A 19,085-nucleotide genomic window follows, 5' to 3' on the forward strand; every position below is an offset into this window, starting at 1 on the left:
CATGACAGTTTTAAAATGTGTTAGAGCCAAGGTGGAAAGGTATGTACTTGATTTTTGGTTTTCAATTTTTTGGATTAAAGTTAGAAGGAGGAATATATTCTCTCTGCAGCCACATCAGTAAAAGGTATTTATTGGGTTGGGGATATAACTCAGTTGGTAGAGTGCTTGCCTTGCATGCATAAGGCCCTGGGTTCAATCTCCAACACCAAAAAAAAAAAAAAAAATATTAAGTGATTTCAGAAAAAGATCCCATTTTTGTAAGGAAAGATATTTTCATGGGAAAATTATTTTTAAGTTTAAATATTATTAACCTTAGTAATTTCTTTTGAAAATGCTTAAATAGGGCTGCAGTTGTGACTCAGAGGTAGAACGCTCTCACCTAGCATGTGTGAGGCACTGGGTTAGATCCTCAGCACCACATAAAGTAAAATATAACTAAAAAATAAATTAAAAAAGAAAATGCTTAAATATGTCCCTTCTAGTTTTCTGTAGTGACAAAATACACATTTACATTATATAACATACAGATCATTTACTCTAACCTTATCCTATTAACTGCTAACACCAATGTTTTATGACTGTGCCATATTACAAAAATACTGAGCCTAGAAACATTTTAATCCAGACAAGAGAATCAACTTATCTCATTTGTCAAACACATCAAGCTACTTAGGGGAAAGCTATGTATGGTACAAGTCCTAGGTGCACACTGGAAATGCAATACCTGGATGCCCCAGGAAACATCAACTTGATCTATAAAACTGAAGAATCAAAATGCCCTAAGCTCTACAAACAGAAAAACAGTCACACTTACCATCTGTGTCATAAAACATGCCTAGGAGGATATCATCTGGGCCTTTCCATTGCTTTTTCAAAGTATTCAGTATAAAAGCATTTTCTTCTTCATTATGTATGCTTATCATGTCTGCTCCTGAAATTATTTTAAAGAGGGGAGAGCATGCTCAAGAATCAGTGAAAATTACATGAGGTATAAAAAATTATGAGCTTTATTTGTTTCACCTTTACATCTTTTATAAGAGGGCTTTGGGGCAGGGGACAATAAATTTAACTACAGGACAACAGAAAACTATGAGGACCCAAATCAAAACATATTGTTAAAGAGGAAAATCAGAAACCAGACAACCTATAGCTCTATTATGAATATGAAATAAAATGGCAAACACCTTAATAGGGGAAAAATAGATCTCAGACTGTTAAAAAGACAATTTGCCTTCCCAAAGAAAAACGTAACACAAGAAACGTGAAAACTCATCTTGCTTCTAAAATACGAAAAAAAAAAAATAAGCAGAATTCCATATTAGCTAATTAAACATTTCTGGCTTTTATTGTAGAAAATAAGAACTAAAAGCAGTAGAGTAAAAGCATCAACTTTTTGGAGACAATTTGGTGATATAAGCCAAAAGCCTTAAAATAAGTATATTCTTTAACCCAGCAATCTTTAATCAATATATGCTAAGGTAGTCATTGGCTCTTAAACATATAGGCAAAGTCACATGTTCAACAATACCCAAATTTGTTTTCACAAATCACAGGCACAATTAAATTGGAAATAATCTAGGATAGTTTCCCTAGTCCAGAAGCATAGTTACCAAAATGTTAACAATTAAGTACCTCAGAGTGGTGCAGTTTAGGGTGATTTTGATTTTGTTTTTAATTTTCATGTACATGATCATCTCTTATTTAAGTATGAAAAACTTTTAAAAGAAAAAATGAGACTGACAATTTAAAATACTTAATACTTTAGTCCACAGAATTCAGCAAGATTCTTTGAGTCAGTTCACCTTTTAAAAACTTGATAACTTTTTATCAGCTCTAGCTCCTATCACATGTCTGTTAAATGTCACATAGACTTTTAACCTGTTTTACCCTAGTACTTACTGCTAAAATGTGACCAAAACACCACTCAAGAAAAATCCTAAAGAGAAATATTTAACTAGGTGATAGTTTAGGTTTAAGTATCCAGAGATGATGGTTTTTATTCTTTTCTTTGACCTTGTGGCAGCCTTTAATAAACTTTAAGGATTTTTTTTTACACTATAACCTAATTAAATGTCGTATATAATTAAATTAGTATGTCAGGCAAATAAGACACATTTTCATTTTCTTAAGTGGCAGAATAAATGCTGTGCTGAATGCATTACCAGTGACACTACCTACTGAGATATAATTTGGCTCTTTAATTCTTTTTTATGACTAATGATATGTAGCTCATATGACCAAAAGGAAAGACTGAAAATATATATAATTTGTTATAAAGGTAAATGTTGTAAAATAAAATATTTTAGCTTTTCACAATTATTTTCTAAATGAGTAATATTAGAAAAGAAAGAAAATTAGCACATTGAGTAAAGTAGCACAAAGCACTGGGAATAGTATAAATGTAGCTATCTGTAGCCCAAAACGTAACAAGTGATTCATTTTCTATACTCCCAATGGTAAGTTTAAGAAATTATTTTGGGGGCTGGGGTGGGGCTGGGGCTCAGTGGCAGAGTGCTTGCCTACTATGTGTGAGGCACTGGTATTTGATCCTTAGCACCACATACAAAAATAAGCAAATACAGGCATGCTGTCCATCTACAACTACAAAAAAAAAATGATTTTGTATGACTGTGAAGACTTTCCAAATGTAAATATTTCTAGTAATAAGCTTTTTCTTCTTTATACATAGCAGAGGAAAAAACAATTCATGTTGATCTACTCTGCTGTTCTAAACAAAACACTACCATGTTAAAAATATGTGACAGTAATACTGACTAAATTTAGCTAGCTGTCTGATTCATCTATGAAATGGGTATTTCCAGAGTAGAAGAAAATGTATAGGATTATGAAAAAAACAGAAGGAATTTTAGCCATGTATGAAGAACTTTTAAAAAATCAAAGGCCTTATGCATGCTAGATTCTATCACTAAGCCACATTTAATCCCCTGAATTTATAAATGTTTAAGTAGAGAAAAAGACAGTTTTATTTAGATATAAGACATTTTATGAAAAGATCTGTATATACTATGCAATATTCCTAAATAGCTACTATAACTAGTTAATGGACTTCTAAATATAGCAATCAAAACTCAGGCTACAGAGCTGGGCATATAGTTCACTGGGAGAGTACTTGCCTAGCATGTACAAGGCCCTGGATTCAATTCCTACAACTTAAAAAAGAAAGGAAGAAACAAAAAACACACAACCCTTGGGCTGGGGATGTGGCTCAAGTGGTAGTACGCTCACCCAGCATGTGTGAGGCACTGGGTTTGATTCTCAACACCACATAAAAATAAAATAAAAATTGTGACAACCTAGAACTAAAAAATATTTCTAAAAAACACACAACCCTCAGTGGTTTATTTTTGTTTGTTTGTTTTGTTTTGTTTTTAATGCTTTTATTGTAGGTGGACGCAATACCTTTATTTTATTTATTTATTTTTATGTAGTGCTAAGAATTGAACCCCGTGCCTCATAACATGCTATCCAAGCATTGTACCACTGAGCCACAACCCTAGCCCATTATTCAATATTTAATTTAGTTTTGCTTAGTTTGCTAAAAAATTATTATGACTGGACTACATTTGAGTCATAGAGGAAGTAAATCAACACATTCATTTTGCTTCTGTATAGTCAACAGTTACTTAACTGAGACAAATGTTAATGCTGACAAACTTTGATTTTGTAGTTCATACAAGCTAATAAGGATATAGAACATGCTTTCTTGACTCTCAGCCTCAATATAACTTGTTATTGAAATACATACTAATGTCTATATAGCTAATAGAAATTGTTTTTTAAAAAGACAAAGTAGTGGGGCTGGGGATGTGGCTCAAGCGGTAGTGCGCTCGCCTGGCATGCGGCCCGGGTTCGATCCTCAGCACCACATACAAACAAAGATATTGTGTCCGCCGAAAACTAGAAAATAAATATTTTTTTTAAAAAAGACAAAGTAGTTAGAGAGGAAACTTCATTTTAAAAAATCTTGTAAGACCAGCCAAATTGCTATTATTTTATTCAGCTGCCTTGAAGTAAAATAATATTGGCACGTTGGAAATTTTGTCCTTTTTTCTAAGAGCTTATGCTGCACACCATTTGATAGGTAAGAATTTTCTAAGGGAAAATAATGTTTTAACTATGTGAATTAAAAACTGTTTTCATTCATTATATAATAAATGAATATGATTTTAATTAAAGTATCTTTAATACAATTGATAGGCCTCCAAAATGTTATATTAGTGAGTTGTTAGAAATTGGTTTTTTAGGGGGAGGACACTTCTAAATGCTGGAGTTGTGATTATGCCTAAGAAAACACATAAATAGTAGAGAGTAGATTTTATACAGTAATAAAAACTATCTTTAGTAAGACCCAAGGACTCTCAAGTCACAAGCTATATTTTAGTTGAAAAAGATGCTTTCTTACAGCATAGCTTTAGTTTGAGCTAATGACTGCCAAAATCCAAAAACATGAATTGCCTCCACTCCAAGCACACCTTTAAAAACTAGGGCTGGGAGGGCTGAGATGTCACTCAGTGGCAAAGCATCTGCAAAGCCCTGGATTCGATCCCCAGTTCCCAGGTGGGGGGAAAAGTTGGGACTGGGGTTGTAGCTCAGTGGTAGAGTGCTTGCCTAGCACATGTGAGGCTCTGAGTTCGATCCTCAATACCACATAAAAATCAATAAATTAAATAAAGGTATTGTGTCCATCTACAACCAAAAAAAAAAAAAAAAACAGGGCTGAGGATATAGTCAAAAGTAGAGTGTATGGTTTGCATATGCATGGTCCTCGATTCAGTCCTCAGCACCATGAAAAAAGAAAAATATTTTGCCTGGTGCAGTAATATGTACCTGTAGTCCCTGCTACTGGAGAGGTTGACTAAAGAATCTCAAGTTCAAAGCCAGCCTGGACAACATAGCAAGATCCTGACTCAAAAAACAAAAGCATTTTTTAAAGTCTGAAATATATCACAATGTGAAATTGAGTGTATTTTTTAAAATTTTTAAAAATAATTGTAAATGGATATAATACCTTTATTTTTATGTGGTGCTCAGGATGGAACCCAGTGCCTCACATGTGCTAGGCAAGCACTCTACCATTGAACCACAACTCTAGCCCTAATTGAATATATATTCTAACTGAAAAACAGCCCTTTTATCTTAACTCTTCTTTACCACAGACTTACTTCGTGAGCTTATGTAATCTGACTTTTGCCCACACTGCATGCCTGCAACAGTAGTTTTGAAATAGAATAAAAAAGTGATGAAGAATTTTAAGCCTAAATCCCAACAGACCTTGATGATAATTTTAACTCATTTACAAATTATGAAAATGAAATTCAGGGAAGACAATTTGCCAAGGTATTGTGTGTCAAACATTAACTTTGGGGCTGGGGATGTGGCTCAAGTGGTAGCGCGCTCGCCTGGCATGCGTGCGGCCTGGGTTCGATCCTCAGCACCACATACAAACAATGATGTTGTGTCCGCCAAAAACTGAAAAATAAATATTTAAAAAAATTCTCTCTCTCTCTCTTTAAAAAGCAAAAACAAAAAACATTAACTTTGCTTCAGGAATCCTGTTTTTACAATAAGTTGATGCTGTCTTTGAATTGTAGGTTAAACCTATGTATTTAGATAAATTGATGCTATTTCCTTTTTTAAAAAATTTTTAGTTGTAGATAGACACAATGCCTTTATTTTATATATTTATTTATTTTTATGTGGTGCTGAGGACCGAACCCAGTGCCTCACATGTGCTAGGCAAGTGCTCTGCCACTGAGCCACAACCCCAGCCCAATTGATGCTATTTCTACCTGGAGGCTAGCTCTTGCCATATATCATATATCATCATCCCCCTTCAGATACTTTTGCTCTATTACTCTTGCATTTTCAGCAAGAGATGTTATTTGTACTAGTTTTCCCCTATTCCTTTCTTCCTGTGTTTTCTTAAACCCACTTCACTCAGTATTTTGTTTCAAACACTCCATAGAGATTTCTACAATCCAAATTCTAATGACATTCACATGATTGTATCCAGTGGCCACTTCCTCATTCCCATCCTACTTAATTATCAGCCACGTTTGACACAGCTGCTTATCTTCTTTTTGAATCACTTTATTCTCTTAGCTTTCAGAGGAATCTACTAGTCCTCTTAAAGCCTGGCTTTAAAGGTCCAGGATACCACACGAGCTGCATTTAATTGGTTAAAGCAAGTCAAAAAGACCAACCTAAATTCAAAGGGAGGGCAAATAGATTGCTCATACTATATGGGCGAAGGGGGAGAAAAGGAGTTATTGACAGCCATCTTTGAAGACAGTAGCGAAGACAGATCCTGGGTAGGGAAGGCAATCCTCTGTGAGAGGGAGCACCAGCAATGTCCAAGTCCATGCCTGTGTGGCCTTAAACAAATAACTAAACTTAATAAAAGAAAGATAATAAACTGCTTGATAGGTTTGTTGTGATAATTAAAGCCAAGTGAAATATGAAGTGCTGAAGTACAATGCGTGGCTCAAGGTACACACATTGCATAGACTCTGACGTTGCTAAGATTCTGTCACTATTACGGACAGTATCATCCAAGTATTGTCTTCTAAATCAAGGATTACATTAAATTCTACTACCTGTGGCTTGCATGTTGTAGAAGAAGAATTGGACATTAATTCTAAGAACCCAGAGAAAAGTATGATAACATCACTTTTGAAACATATTAGTGAATGCTGCTAATTTGTGAGAGGGGGGGGGAAAAGCCACTTACCATGGTCAGTACACTGATTTCTGACATCCTCTATACTCTCAACTTTGATGGCTTCTTCAAGAAAAATGTAACAGCTGTCTTTGAACTGAACCCAGGCAGATGAAGGGCAGTCTATGAAAAAAAAAAAAAAGAAAAAAGAAAAATGCTGTTAAATAATAAGATTTAACATGAATTCCTGAAGATAAGAATATTAGATATTTAATTTTCACACACACAAAGGCAATTTCCCTTGTTAAATATTTGTTAAAATTTGTTTCTCTTCATTATACATGTGGGGATAGAGAAGTGTGTCACTGATTCTCTTCTGACTTGACAGAGCAAATTTACAAGTCTTAAGATTGTTTAGCAATTCAGACATGTAAATTGCAGCATTATTACCAAGGCAACAAAGTCTCAAGGAAGACAACCAGTTAGAATTACAGGATTCTCTTTAAAGGTTATCTTTGCAATGTGTAATCACAATTTCAAAAGTCTTAAGAGCTTTACAAAATCCCTTTGTTCAAATTATACCTCTAAGAACAGAGAACAAGTGGCAGGATTATGAATATTCAGACATTTAGTATTGCACAGGAAAACAAGATCAACATCATTATGAATGTTCTTAATTTAATACTTCATCAAATCACATTCTTTGCTAGTTCTAGGAAACAGTCATATCTTTTTGCTATTCCTGTAGGGTGGAAGAACATCTTCAACTATCTCTACCTTGGTCTCTTTTTGTTCACCATGATGATGTATATCTTTATGCCCAGGTTCTAGAATGTCACTAGTTAGCATTGTAAGTAAAAGTAAGCCTGAAAGAGCTTAATTTCACTAAAACTGGAAGAAGGAATGGAATTCCTTAATTCTAGTGAATAAATGAGCACAAAGCACTATATTTCTATATTCTCTCCAGTTTATTTAAAATCACAAAGATTTTTTCCTATATAGTTTTATTTTCAAGTTCTGTGCATACTATGATTTTTTTTTTTATATAAAAGAGTGGAAACAAGCCTTATTACAGAGATCAGAACTTACCAGACACCTTAGCCTAAATTCAACACTTGATTTTACTGAGCTCAGAATATTCCAGAGGCCATTGGTTGTTCCCAATATTTGATCTCAGTTTCTTACAGCCCAGAGAACATACGACCAAGATAGATTATTTCCCAGTCTTCTAGTAACTTCTGGATAATAAGCAAACACAAGTGAAATGTTCAACACACAGGTCCTCCCTTCAAAGGCAAGAGTGTGCTCCTCATATCACATTTATTTCCCCACTTGCTAAATTGTATTAGCCACCTTTAATTATGTGACCAAAGGAAACACCCTAGGAAAACAAAGCAACAAGATGGTTGGGTTGTAGGTGAAGCTGTCATATCACACTCTATTGTAATGAGAGAGAAGTAAGCCATTGTTAATTTAGGTCACTCACGTATCAATTGGACAAATAACCTAAAAGGATGGACTACTTAAAATTATCCCCAAAATAAATAAATATATTCAAATTCATAAGATGTGAACTTTTGCTGGCTGCATGATATCTTATTTAAAAGTTAAACCACCCAAGATGTACTAGGATGAGGATAAGTGTCCCAAGACACCGTTTATTTATTTTATTTTTATGCAGATGGTGTTCCTTCCTGCTGTTTTATAAGCACTTACATTATACATGTATCGACCTTGGCTTGAAATCTGGCAAGAATCTAAAACGCTCTCCCTATGGTGGCTTAAAGATAATTGGAGAGGACATTTTGGCAACAAGACCTTTTCTTTGAGAGAATTCTCATAATGAAACATTAGGAAAAAAAGCTGGCTATAAAATTAAATGTACAGTATTATCCTAAGATACAAAGAAGAAAACCCAGAAATATTTAGGACATACCAGACACTATTGTAGGAGGTAGGTTCAGAGGGCCTGAAACCAAGGCATTTGGTTAAAAAACTGTTATGGAGCAGCTAGACCCTTCAATCCCTTTCCTGAGTAAGAGCACTTGGCCATCTCAGGTCTACTGTACACATTTTGCCTCTGCCTCTGAAAGCCTGGGCTTTACTCAGGTGAGAAACTTTTATTTCTTTAAATCTCCTCCCAGGCCATCAAATATTATTCTCTGTTCATCTTCAGAGGTACAGGTCATCTGTCTATACCACCTTTCCCAAGACATCATCACTGGAATTTATTTCAACTTTCCCTTGCAATTTCACCACACAGATCTTTCTCTCTTAAGCCACCATCTTATGGCAGCATAGGGTATCAGAAAGAACAAAACCTTGAATTCAGGACAGAGGAGTTTTTATCTTGGTGGTTGTACCTTGGATAGCTTATCTTTTTTTCTGTATTTCCTTAGGAAGGTAAGGGATAAATATCTACTTCATTGGATTGTTATAGTGAACATTAGCTAAGGTGCTGCAAAATTGCACAGCACAATGTATAATACAGGGAAAGTGGTCAAAATATGTAGCTTTGGGGGGCCTGGGGTTGTAGCTCAGTGGTAGAGCACTTGCTTAGCATGTGTGAGGCACTAGGTTCAATCCTCAGCACCACATATAAATAAATAAATAAATAAACAAATAAATAAAGGTATTGTGTGCATCTATAAAAAAAATTTTATTTTAGTTTTGGCAACCATAATCATTCATCCAGTTTTATAACTGGTATCTTTCTCTCCTAGAATGTGACTACACTGAAAACACAGACTAAGTCTTAATTAATTTTTGGATCCCTAACACCTCAAATAGCTCTTGGACTATAACAGGGACTTTAAATACTTACTGATTAATGAATCCTCATCTTCACCTCTATGGCTTATCATCTCTTGATCATCTTCAACTTGATTCACTGTGACATGAAACGTGCTATATTCTAAAATATAACATATTCTAAAATATAACTGAACTGACCTTGCTGTCAATTCTCAATACTTTATTGATGTACTTTTTTTAATATTTATTTTTTTAGGTATAGATGGACAGAACACAATGCCTTTATTTTTATGTGGTGCTGAGGATCGAACCCGGGTCCCACCCATGCTAGACGAGCACTCTACTGCTGAGCCACAATCCCAGCCCCCAATATCGCTGTACTTTTTATTGAAATGCAACATGCATACAACACACAAACCATAAATACACAGCTTCATGAATTTTCATAAAACATACCCATACAATCATCAGCAAAATTAAACAATACATTAACCCTTCCAAAAGTAATCAACCTAACTTCTAATACCATAGATTAGTTTTGCTGGTTTTAGAATTTTATAGTAATGAAATTATACATGTTGGTACACTTTTGTGTCTGGCTTCTTCTGATAGACAATACTTTTTTATTAAATTTTTTATTTATTCTAATTTGTTATACATGATGACAGAATGCAATTCACTTCATATTACACATATAGAGCACAATTTTTCAAGTCACTGATTGTACACAAAGTATTTTCACACCATTCATGTCTTCATGCATGTACTTAGGACAATCATATCTAACTCATTCTACCGTCATTCCTATCCCTTTGCCCCCTTTCTTTCCCTCCCTCCTCTTTGCTCTATCTAAAGTTCCTCCATTCCTCCCATGCTCCCCCCATCCCCATTATGAGTCAGCATTGATAGACATTACTTTTACAAGATTTATTTATGCTGTAGTGTGTACGTCAATCATTGTATCATTTCTACTATATCACTGTATGAATTTATTCTTTTGTTGATGAATATTTAGACAGTTTCTAGTTTATGGTTATTACAAGTAATGACCTTATGAGCATTCTATGCATGCTTTCTCATGAGTGTATTTCTGGAGTAAATTGTTGGGTACTATAGTTTGAACGTCCTTTCCAAAACTCAGGTCAAAATTTAACTGACATTATGATAGTATTAAAGGGTGAGACTTATAAGAGGTGACTAGGTCATGATGGCTGTGTCCTTATGAATGGATTAGTGCTGCAAGAGTGGGTTATCAAGTGAGTAGTTTCCTCATAAAAGAGTAAGTTTGCCATCCAGTCCCCAACTCTTGTATTTTTGCCTTCTGTTATGGGATGACACCACAAGAAACCCTCACAGATGCCAGCATCTTGATCTTGGACTTCTCAGTCTTCAGAACTGTGAGAAAATACATTTTTGTTTTTTATGAATTACTCCATCTGTGGTATTCCATTATACCAGTACAACAGACACATCAAGTATGCATGTGTCCAGCTTTGGCAGATACTGCCAAATGCTTTTCCAAATGTAACTGCCATTCCTATAAGAGTAAGTCATATTTTAAAAATCCAGTTTGATAATCCTTATCTTTTAATTGAAGGATTTCCATTCATATTTTATAAGTTGCTGATGAATCTGAATGTCTATATACCATCTATTTGGTATATCTTTATAAACAAATGTTTATAAAATGTCTCCTTTTTTCTTCTTTTTTTTCCTGTCTTCTTTTTGGATTATTAAATAGTTTTACATATTTTTTCCATTTCTTATTAAATATATATTCTTTGATTTTCTTCTGTAGTGAATAACTTGAAAATTACAATGTACAACTTTGACCTTTTAGCACCTAAAATAAATTAAGACTTTTACCACTTGCTGGACAATGCTAGGATCACACAATATTTTAATTTCTATGACCTCCCTTCCTTTGTGTTACTGTTTTATTACTGTTTTGCATGGTCAGTGTTCCTTTAGCTTTATTTGCTCTCTCTGTTACTCTTTGTGCCTTCTTGCATCTCTTCATTACTGAGTGGGATAATTTTCCATTCATTTGAAGAAATCTCTTTGGTGTTTCTTCTTTTTTTTTTTTTTTGGGAACTCCCTCAATTCATGAAATTCTATAAATGTCTTTATACTGCCTTCATGCTTAAAGGTTATTTTTGCAAATATAGAATTCTAGAAATAGCAGCTGATCTTTTATTTAAGATGTAGTTTTCTTGTTTTGGGCTTTTATCATTTCTATTGAGCAGTCAACTATCAATGTCATTGTTGCTGTTTGGCCAATAATGTCCCCTTCCTCATTGTTCTTCCCAACTCACCCCTGCTGCTTTCAAGATTTTATTTGTTTTTGGATTTTAGCAGTTTTATACTGATATGCCTACTTCTTAATGTTTTAATCCTACAAAGAATTCAATGCATTTCTTGACTCTGTGGCTTATTTTCATTGGTCACTTTAGAAAAGTCCTTGGCTATTATCCTTTCAAATAAAGCTTCTGCTTATTCTCTCTCTCTTGTCTTTCTGGGACTCAAGCTACATATATATTAGACTTCTCACTATGTACCATATATCCCTTTTGGACTCCCTCTATTTTTCTTATACATTTTTAATACTTTGGGCTGTCCATAATATAATCAGGACTAAGGGGTAGTTGCTAACCTATTCTTCATTTATAACCTGAAGACAAAGGTAAATTTGGTTGTTGATGCTGTTAAACCATCTACTGAGCTCATGATGCCAGTGACTTTTCAGTTATAGAACTGTCAATTTATTTATTTACTTATTTATATTGGGGATTGAACCCAGAGGCATTTTACTGAGCCACATCCCCTGCCCTTGTTTATTTGTTTTAATTTTTTAAAATTTTGAGACAGGATCTTACTAGATTGTTGAGGCTGGCTTTGAACTTGCAATCCTCCTGCCTCAGCCTCCTAAGTCTCTGGTATTATAGGCATGCACCACTGTGCCCAGCTTTTTTGTTTATATTTATATAGATTCTGGGTCTCTGGTAAAATTCTCAATCTTATCACCTATATTCTTGAACTTATCATAGAAGTCTATTTTGGATAACACAATTTCTAGGTCACCTGTCCTCTATCCCTCTAAACCCTCTCTGTCCTTTGCCCCTTGGGCCTGTTTCTTGTTGTGCCTGGTAGTTTTACATCAAATGCCATACACTGTGTAAGATAAAATGTAGTGCCTCTAAATGATGTTTTCTCCTCTAGGATGGATTCTGGTAGCTATCTGAGTAGCAGAGATCACTGGAATACAATCAGGGACTGAGCTGACCTGAGGAAGTGTTGAGAGTTTGTGGATTCCAAATAAAAACCTGGATATTAACTAGAGTCTCTCTTTTTTGGTGGATTGAAACTCAAAATTTTTGTCTCAATGCCATTAGAATGTCTGAAATTGCCCTGCTTTTAGCTGTTTAAATTGGCAGTTCTCCTAATGGGAAAAGTTACACAGAATGTTGGAAGTGAACTGACTTAGGAACTATCTGAGGTCTGCACACAGGATTCTCATGGAATTTTATCCAGATTTCCTAATTGTTCATAGCAAGTATATTTAATTCCCATTACATTATAACCAGAAGCAGAATTCCCTCTTACACTTTTCAACAAGTTGTCAATAATCGTTCATCTCTATCTATCCACCATCCATCCAACAAACATTTGCTGAATAACTCCTACATGTTGCTAAGACAGAACGCTCAGCGCATTAAAGAGGAGATATGTCCTAAAAGTGGTCAGTCTGATGAAAGAGTAAGATGGATATACATAAAAGGTATGAAAAGATATGATAGATATTATAAGACTAGAGAGGAAGGAGTGTATAACTTTTAGAATAAGAGAATGTTTCAAAAAGTGGGCAATATTTGAGCTAAATCTCACAGGATAGATGGGAGTTTCCATGCCAAAAGGAAAAAGTCCAGACAGAAGGAATGCCATAAATATCACAGACAGGCATCTCATAAGAACTATACAAATACTTGTTGCATGAGTGAACAAAAATATAAAGACAGGATTCTCCCTCCCTCTTTCTCCATGCCACCATAGAATGTGACATATTAGGTCATGACAGAGAAAACAAGCAGTCACTTCCAGAATGAAACTCAAACTGAAAGTCATAATGGTGGCTCTCTGAATTGTAAGCTTTTATTATTTATTATTTCTCTCCCCGCCCCCTTATCCTAGTTTATTTTGATCCCTCCTGCTGCTCTTTTTTTCCTTAGCCTTGTGGAATTAAAGAAAATTGAAATGGAAATATATCCTTTTAGCATGTTTAATGACACCTGAGCATCTTTATAAGTCATTGGACATTCTAACACAGGTTGAGAAGTGCTCCCTAATGTTATTTCTAGTCAAAACTACAGATAGTGTTTTCTGCTGATAACAAGTACCTCTAGAATATATAAAAATGAAGAACGTTTAAAATACTGTTTATGTGAAATAACGCATTTCTAATTATTAGTACACAGAAATATAATCAAAGCCCAAATCAAGCAAAACAAATGACTTCTTTGTATAATTGTAGTTCTTATACTTTATGAATTAAAATGACCTCTAATATACTGGTTAAAGTATATGCTTATTTCAGTGGAAGCTCATGTGTCAATTCTCCATAAAGTGTCCAACCCTTGCCCTCCTCATACCTCTGATTATTCTGAACTACTATAGAACTTTTCATTACACTTTGAATAAGAAGCCTTTTCTGGGGGTTGGGAATGTGGCTCAGTGGTAGAGTGTTTGCCTAGCATGTATGAGGCATTGGATTCAAGTCTCAGCACCACATAAAAATGAATAAATAAAATAAGGTATTGTGTCCATCTACAACTAAAAAAAATTTAAAAAACAAAAAGAAGGCTTTTCTGATTACAAGGACTAAATATATGTTCAGGTTACCCCTGATGATCGAGATTTATTGTAATAGGACACTATCTCAGCAAACAAGCTTCTTAGGTTTGGGGGGGGGGGTTGTTTGTTTGATTTGGTACTGGGGATTGAAGCCAGGAGCATTTTACCGCTGAACTACATCCTCAGCCCTTTTTATTTTTTCATATTTGAAGTAGGGTCTTGCTAAGTTGCTAAAGGCCTCAAACTTGTCATCCTCCTATCTCAGTCTCCTGAGTTGATGGGATTACATGTGCGTGTTGCTGTGCCCAGCTCTCTTAAAAGTTCTTATACCAAGTCCCCTCTTGGGCTGCCTGCCTAGCTTAGAGTAGTCTGCTTTTAATTTAAGAAATTAGCCTTATTTTGATTGGTTGTGGCTAGGGTTGTACACCTAGTAGGGCACAAACCATAGGTACTTATACATGAGAACCACAAATAGTCATTCTTCTTGGAAAAGGAATTGTGCTACCCTTTGAGAGCCAGTATACATCCTAGGGCACTCATCAAATCCTGCTCTATATAGTAGTTGTCTGATACTTATCCTGTTTCTCCAATTTTATTGTTAACTGCATGACAGCAGAGACCATTACCTCATTAGTACGCTCATTAGTTACTATTGTCCTACTTTCAAAGCTGTCCTTGAACTTGTGATTCTCCTGCCCCAGCCTTGGCATTGCAGAGATACACCACCACATCCAGCTTATGCTGCTATCTTGAACATGCATAGAAGTGGGACAGTGCAGGTGGTGCACGTGAGGCTTGGGGAAAAGTCTGGTTTGGACGGCATGATCTTGGGTATGTTATTTAACCTTACTACGCCCTTTATTTTTAAAAAGGGGATAACAGTACCTCTCTGGGTGGTAGTGAGAAAGATATTCTGGGTGCCAGGGATTCCACAGTGAACTAAAAAGGAAAAAATTCCTGCCCTTATGTAGCTTATATTCTAATTGAAGCAGATACATAAAAGCAAGATGAATAAGTAAAATAATGGGTTAGGGCTGGGGATGTGGCTCAGGGGTAGAGCACTTGCCTAGAATGCATGAGGCCCTGTGTTTAATCTCTGGCACATGCGCATGCACACACACGCACACAGAAGTGTATTAACAATCTATTGCTAGTAACAAATCAGCAATTCAAAGCAAGAAACATAGCAGGTACAGTGATGCATACCTGTAATCCCAGCTACTCAGAAGACTAAAGCAGGAGAATCTCAAATTCAAGAATAGCCAAGGCAACTTAGTGAGACCTCGTCTCATAATTAAAAATAAAAAGTGCTGGGAATGTAGCTCTGTGGTTGAGTACCCTTAGGATCAATCACCAATACCTCAAATAAAAAAAAAAGAAAAAAAAAACAATGATAACAAAAAACAAGAGATATTCATTCTCTCTCTCTCTCTCTCTCTCTCTCTCACTGGGAATTGAACCTAGAGGCACTTAACCACTGAGCCACACCCCCAGTCTTTTTCGTTTTTTATTTTGAGACAGGTTCTCACAAAGTTGCTGGGGGCAGGTATCGAACTGGGGGCTGGTCTCTAACTTGCAATCCTCCTGTCTCAGCCTCTTGAGTTGTTCGGATTACAGGCATGTGCCACCAAGCCTAGCAAGAAACATATCTCACAGTCTCTGAGTCAAGAATTCTGAAGCAGATACTTAGTTGGGTGACTCTGGCTTGGGGTTTTTCATAAAGTTGCAGTCAAGATGTTGGCAAGAGGGGCTAAGGCTGGATCTCAGAGGCAGAGTGCTTGCCTAGAATGTGTAAGGCACTAGGTTGGATTTTCAGCACCACATAAAAATAAATAAAGGCATGCTGTTCATCTACAACTACAAAAAAATGTTTTTTAAAAAAGGTGTTGCCAAAGGCTGTAGTCATCTGAACACTAAATTGTAGCTGGAAGATCAGCCTCAAGAAAGATCACTCATATAGATGGTGAGCTCGTCTGGCTATGGGTAGGAGGCCTCAGTTCCTCACTAGGTGATTTCTCCACAGGGGTGCTAGAGGATCCTCATGATACAGCTTCTTCCAGACTCAGTAATTCAGAGAGCAAGGTACAAGTGCAATGCCTTATATAATTCAGGATTTCTGTAATATCCTATCGGTTCTTGTATTAAGGTTTTCCAGGGAAACAAAACCAATAAAAGAGAGAGAAAGAGAGATGTAGATATATATATGACAGATACATATGGCAGGCTGGAGAACCAGGAAAGCTGGTGGTGTAATTCAGTCCTAGTCTGAGGCCTGAGAATGGTGGGGGATATTGTTGGAATCTAAAAGCCCAAGAACCAGAGATGTCTATATGATATCTGAAGGCAGAAGATGGATGTCTCAGTTCTAGCAGAGGGGCAATTTTTGTTTTATCTGGATCCTCAATAGGATGAGGCCTGCCCACATTGATAAGGGTAGTACTAATCTTCTCCAGAGACATTCTCACAGATGCATTGAGATATGTTATCTAGGCATCCTGTAGCCCAATCAAGTTTACACATAAAATTAAACTATTACAGTTATACAAGTAAGCCCTATATAATGTTGAAGTGGGCTACACACATATATGAGTATGAAGAGGTAAGAATCTTTGAGGGCCATCTTAGAGGCTGGCAGCCACAGATTAAGTACTAAGGAGAAAGAGAAAAAAAGAAAAGACACAGAAGCAAGATCCTAAGTGTGGGGCTGGGGTTGTGGCTCAGCGGTAGAGCTCTCTTCTAGCACATGTGAGGCCCTGGGTTTGATTCTCAGCACCACATAAAATAAAATAAAGATATTGTGTCCATCTACAACTAAAAAATAAATATTAAAAAAAAAAGATCCTGAGTGTGGTGGTAGGGGTCTGGGTTGCAATTTTACAACAGTGTCTAGAAAAGATCACATTATAAAGAATACAAAGATCTGAAGAAGCTGAAAGAAAAAGTCATATGGAGATGTAGGTTAGATAGAAGAGCAAAAATCAGGCCCCTGAGATGGGACAAAGTGATGATGACAATGATAGCTAGTTATTCAAAGATAATTGAGGAATAATGAAATCATATGTGATAAGTCTGAAAGAAAAAAAAAAAAGCTGTACACAGAAAAGAGATTATTGCCTTCCCCCAAAACTTTTAATTGCCTTCATAGGCTCATTCCAGCATTAGCTATAACTCCAGTTAATTCAACAATGAATACTTAGGTCAGAGTGTGAGCCCAGAAACAAGCCTTAGGCATTACTCGAGATATATATTTATTTTGAGAAGAACAGTGTTAAAAAGAGGCAGGAGCCAGGCACTGTGGGGCACGCCTGTAATCCCAGTGGCTTGGGAGTCTGAGACAGGAGAATCATGAGTTCAAAGCCAGCTTCAGCAACCTTAGTTGCTTTGAGGCACTAAGCAATTCAGTGAGACCCTGTCTCTAAATAAAATACAAAATAGGGCTGGGGATATGGATCAGCGGTCGAATGCCCCTGAGTTCAATCCCCAGTACCAAAAAAAAAAAACAAAAACGGAGGCTGGAAAACTCCTGTGAGGACAGTTGTTGAGGTTCATGCACCTCATGAGCAGAAGGCTAACCTAAGTAAGTTATCTTCAATGCTAAGTATTTTTGCTCTAATTCTGTTATAATTAAAGACCTGCCCAAAAAGCTCTCCACAAAGTGGTTTTCTATTGGTCTTATTTTATAACAGCTATCCTGAAAGATAGGTGGTTGTTAATAATGACCTAAATGACTCTTTAGGGATTTTATAATTTTATAATCCCCTCTATTAATTTAATGTGTACAGATGGGGCTGGGGTTGTGGCTCAGTGGTAGAGCGCTTGCCTAGCACGTGCAGGACACTGAGTTTGATCCTCAGCACCACATAAAAATAAAATAAATATATTTTGTCCAACTACAATTAAAACAAAATATATTTTTAAAAAATATGTACAGAAACTTAGGAATCTGATGAAAAATTTAAGTTATATTTAATTCTAAAAATTTCCATATAGATCCTCTGCCTAAAATTATCTGTGCTAAAAGAATAAAATGTCATATCCCAAGGAAATTTTGCATAACCAGTCAAATCTACTAAAATTCTGTTTCCTTATAAGCTATTTTTTGTTTTGTTTTTATTGATTTTTTAAACAGCCTGGCACAGCACAAGAGGAAGCAGTCCTTGGAACATGCTTGTTCTAAATATTAACATAGATAAAATAAAGATGTTCTTCTCTTTCTTTCTCAATAAAAAGACCTTTGCTCCTCTGCTATTAAGAGAGAACTGTAGCCAGGTGTGGTGGTGCACACCTGTAATTCCAGCAGCTTGGGAGGGTGAGGCGCAGGATCACAAGTTCAAAGCCAGCCTCACTTAGCAAGACCTGTCTCAAAATAAATAATAATAATAAAAAGGGCTGGGAATTTAGCTCAGTGGTTAAGCACCCATGGGTTCAATACCTGGTACCAAAAAAGAAAAGAGAAAGAGAATTGCAGCCACTTATCTTCATAAGGACAGCTTGGCAGGACAGAAGAGGAGGGGCTATTTGGATTTATTGTGAATGAGTGGCTGTTCCAAGTCCCTGAGTAATCCAGAGGTCCTGTGGCTGTGCTCTCAGCTGCAAGGTCTGCGTGAATCCCAAGGGAGTTGAGCTATTCTGATACCCCTTCCCTTTTCAGCATCTCTCTTCCCAGCCTAGCTTCCAAGATTCCCACCTCCATCTTCTCCCCTCACTTTGCAGAAGAGCTGCCATGATACTCTTTCATAGAAGAGGTGGCCAGTGTTCATCTGTACCTTTCTCACTGGGCATTACTGATCTGCTCTCACAGATT

At 36.1% G+C, this 19,085-nt stretch overlaps 1 protein-coding gene across 1 annotated transcript in view; it reads right to left on the reverse strand.

Annotated features, from left to right (window-relative positions):
• Positions 1 to 19,085, reverse strand: part of Ly75 (lymphocyte antigen 75) — a 131,017-nt gene that overhangs the window by 9,393 nt on the left and 102,539 nt on the right. The window contains exons 34-35 of the mRNA XM_048811964.1: positions 6,752 to 6,862; positions 815 to 931 (exon numbers count right to left, since the gene is read on the reverse strand). Coding sequence (XP_048667921.1) covers positions 815 to 931; positions 6,752 to 6,862 — 228 coding nt within the window. The remainder of the gene's footprint in view (positions 1 to 814; positions 932 to 6,751; positions 6,863 to 19,085) is intronic.

Source organism: Marmota marmota, unplaced genomic scaffold (assembly GCF_001458135.2).
Source record: "Marmota marmota marmota unplaced genomic scaffold, marMar, whole genome shotgun sequence".
Classification (NCBI taxonomy): Eukaryota; Metazoa; Chordata; class Mammalia; order Rodentia; family Sciuridae; genus Marmota; species Marmota marmota.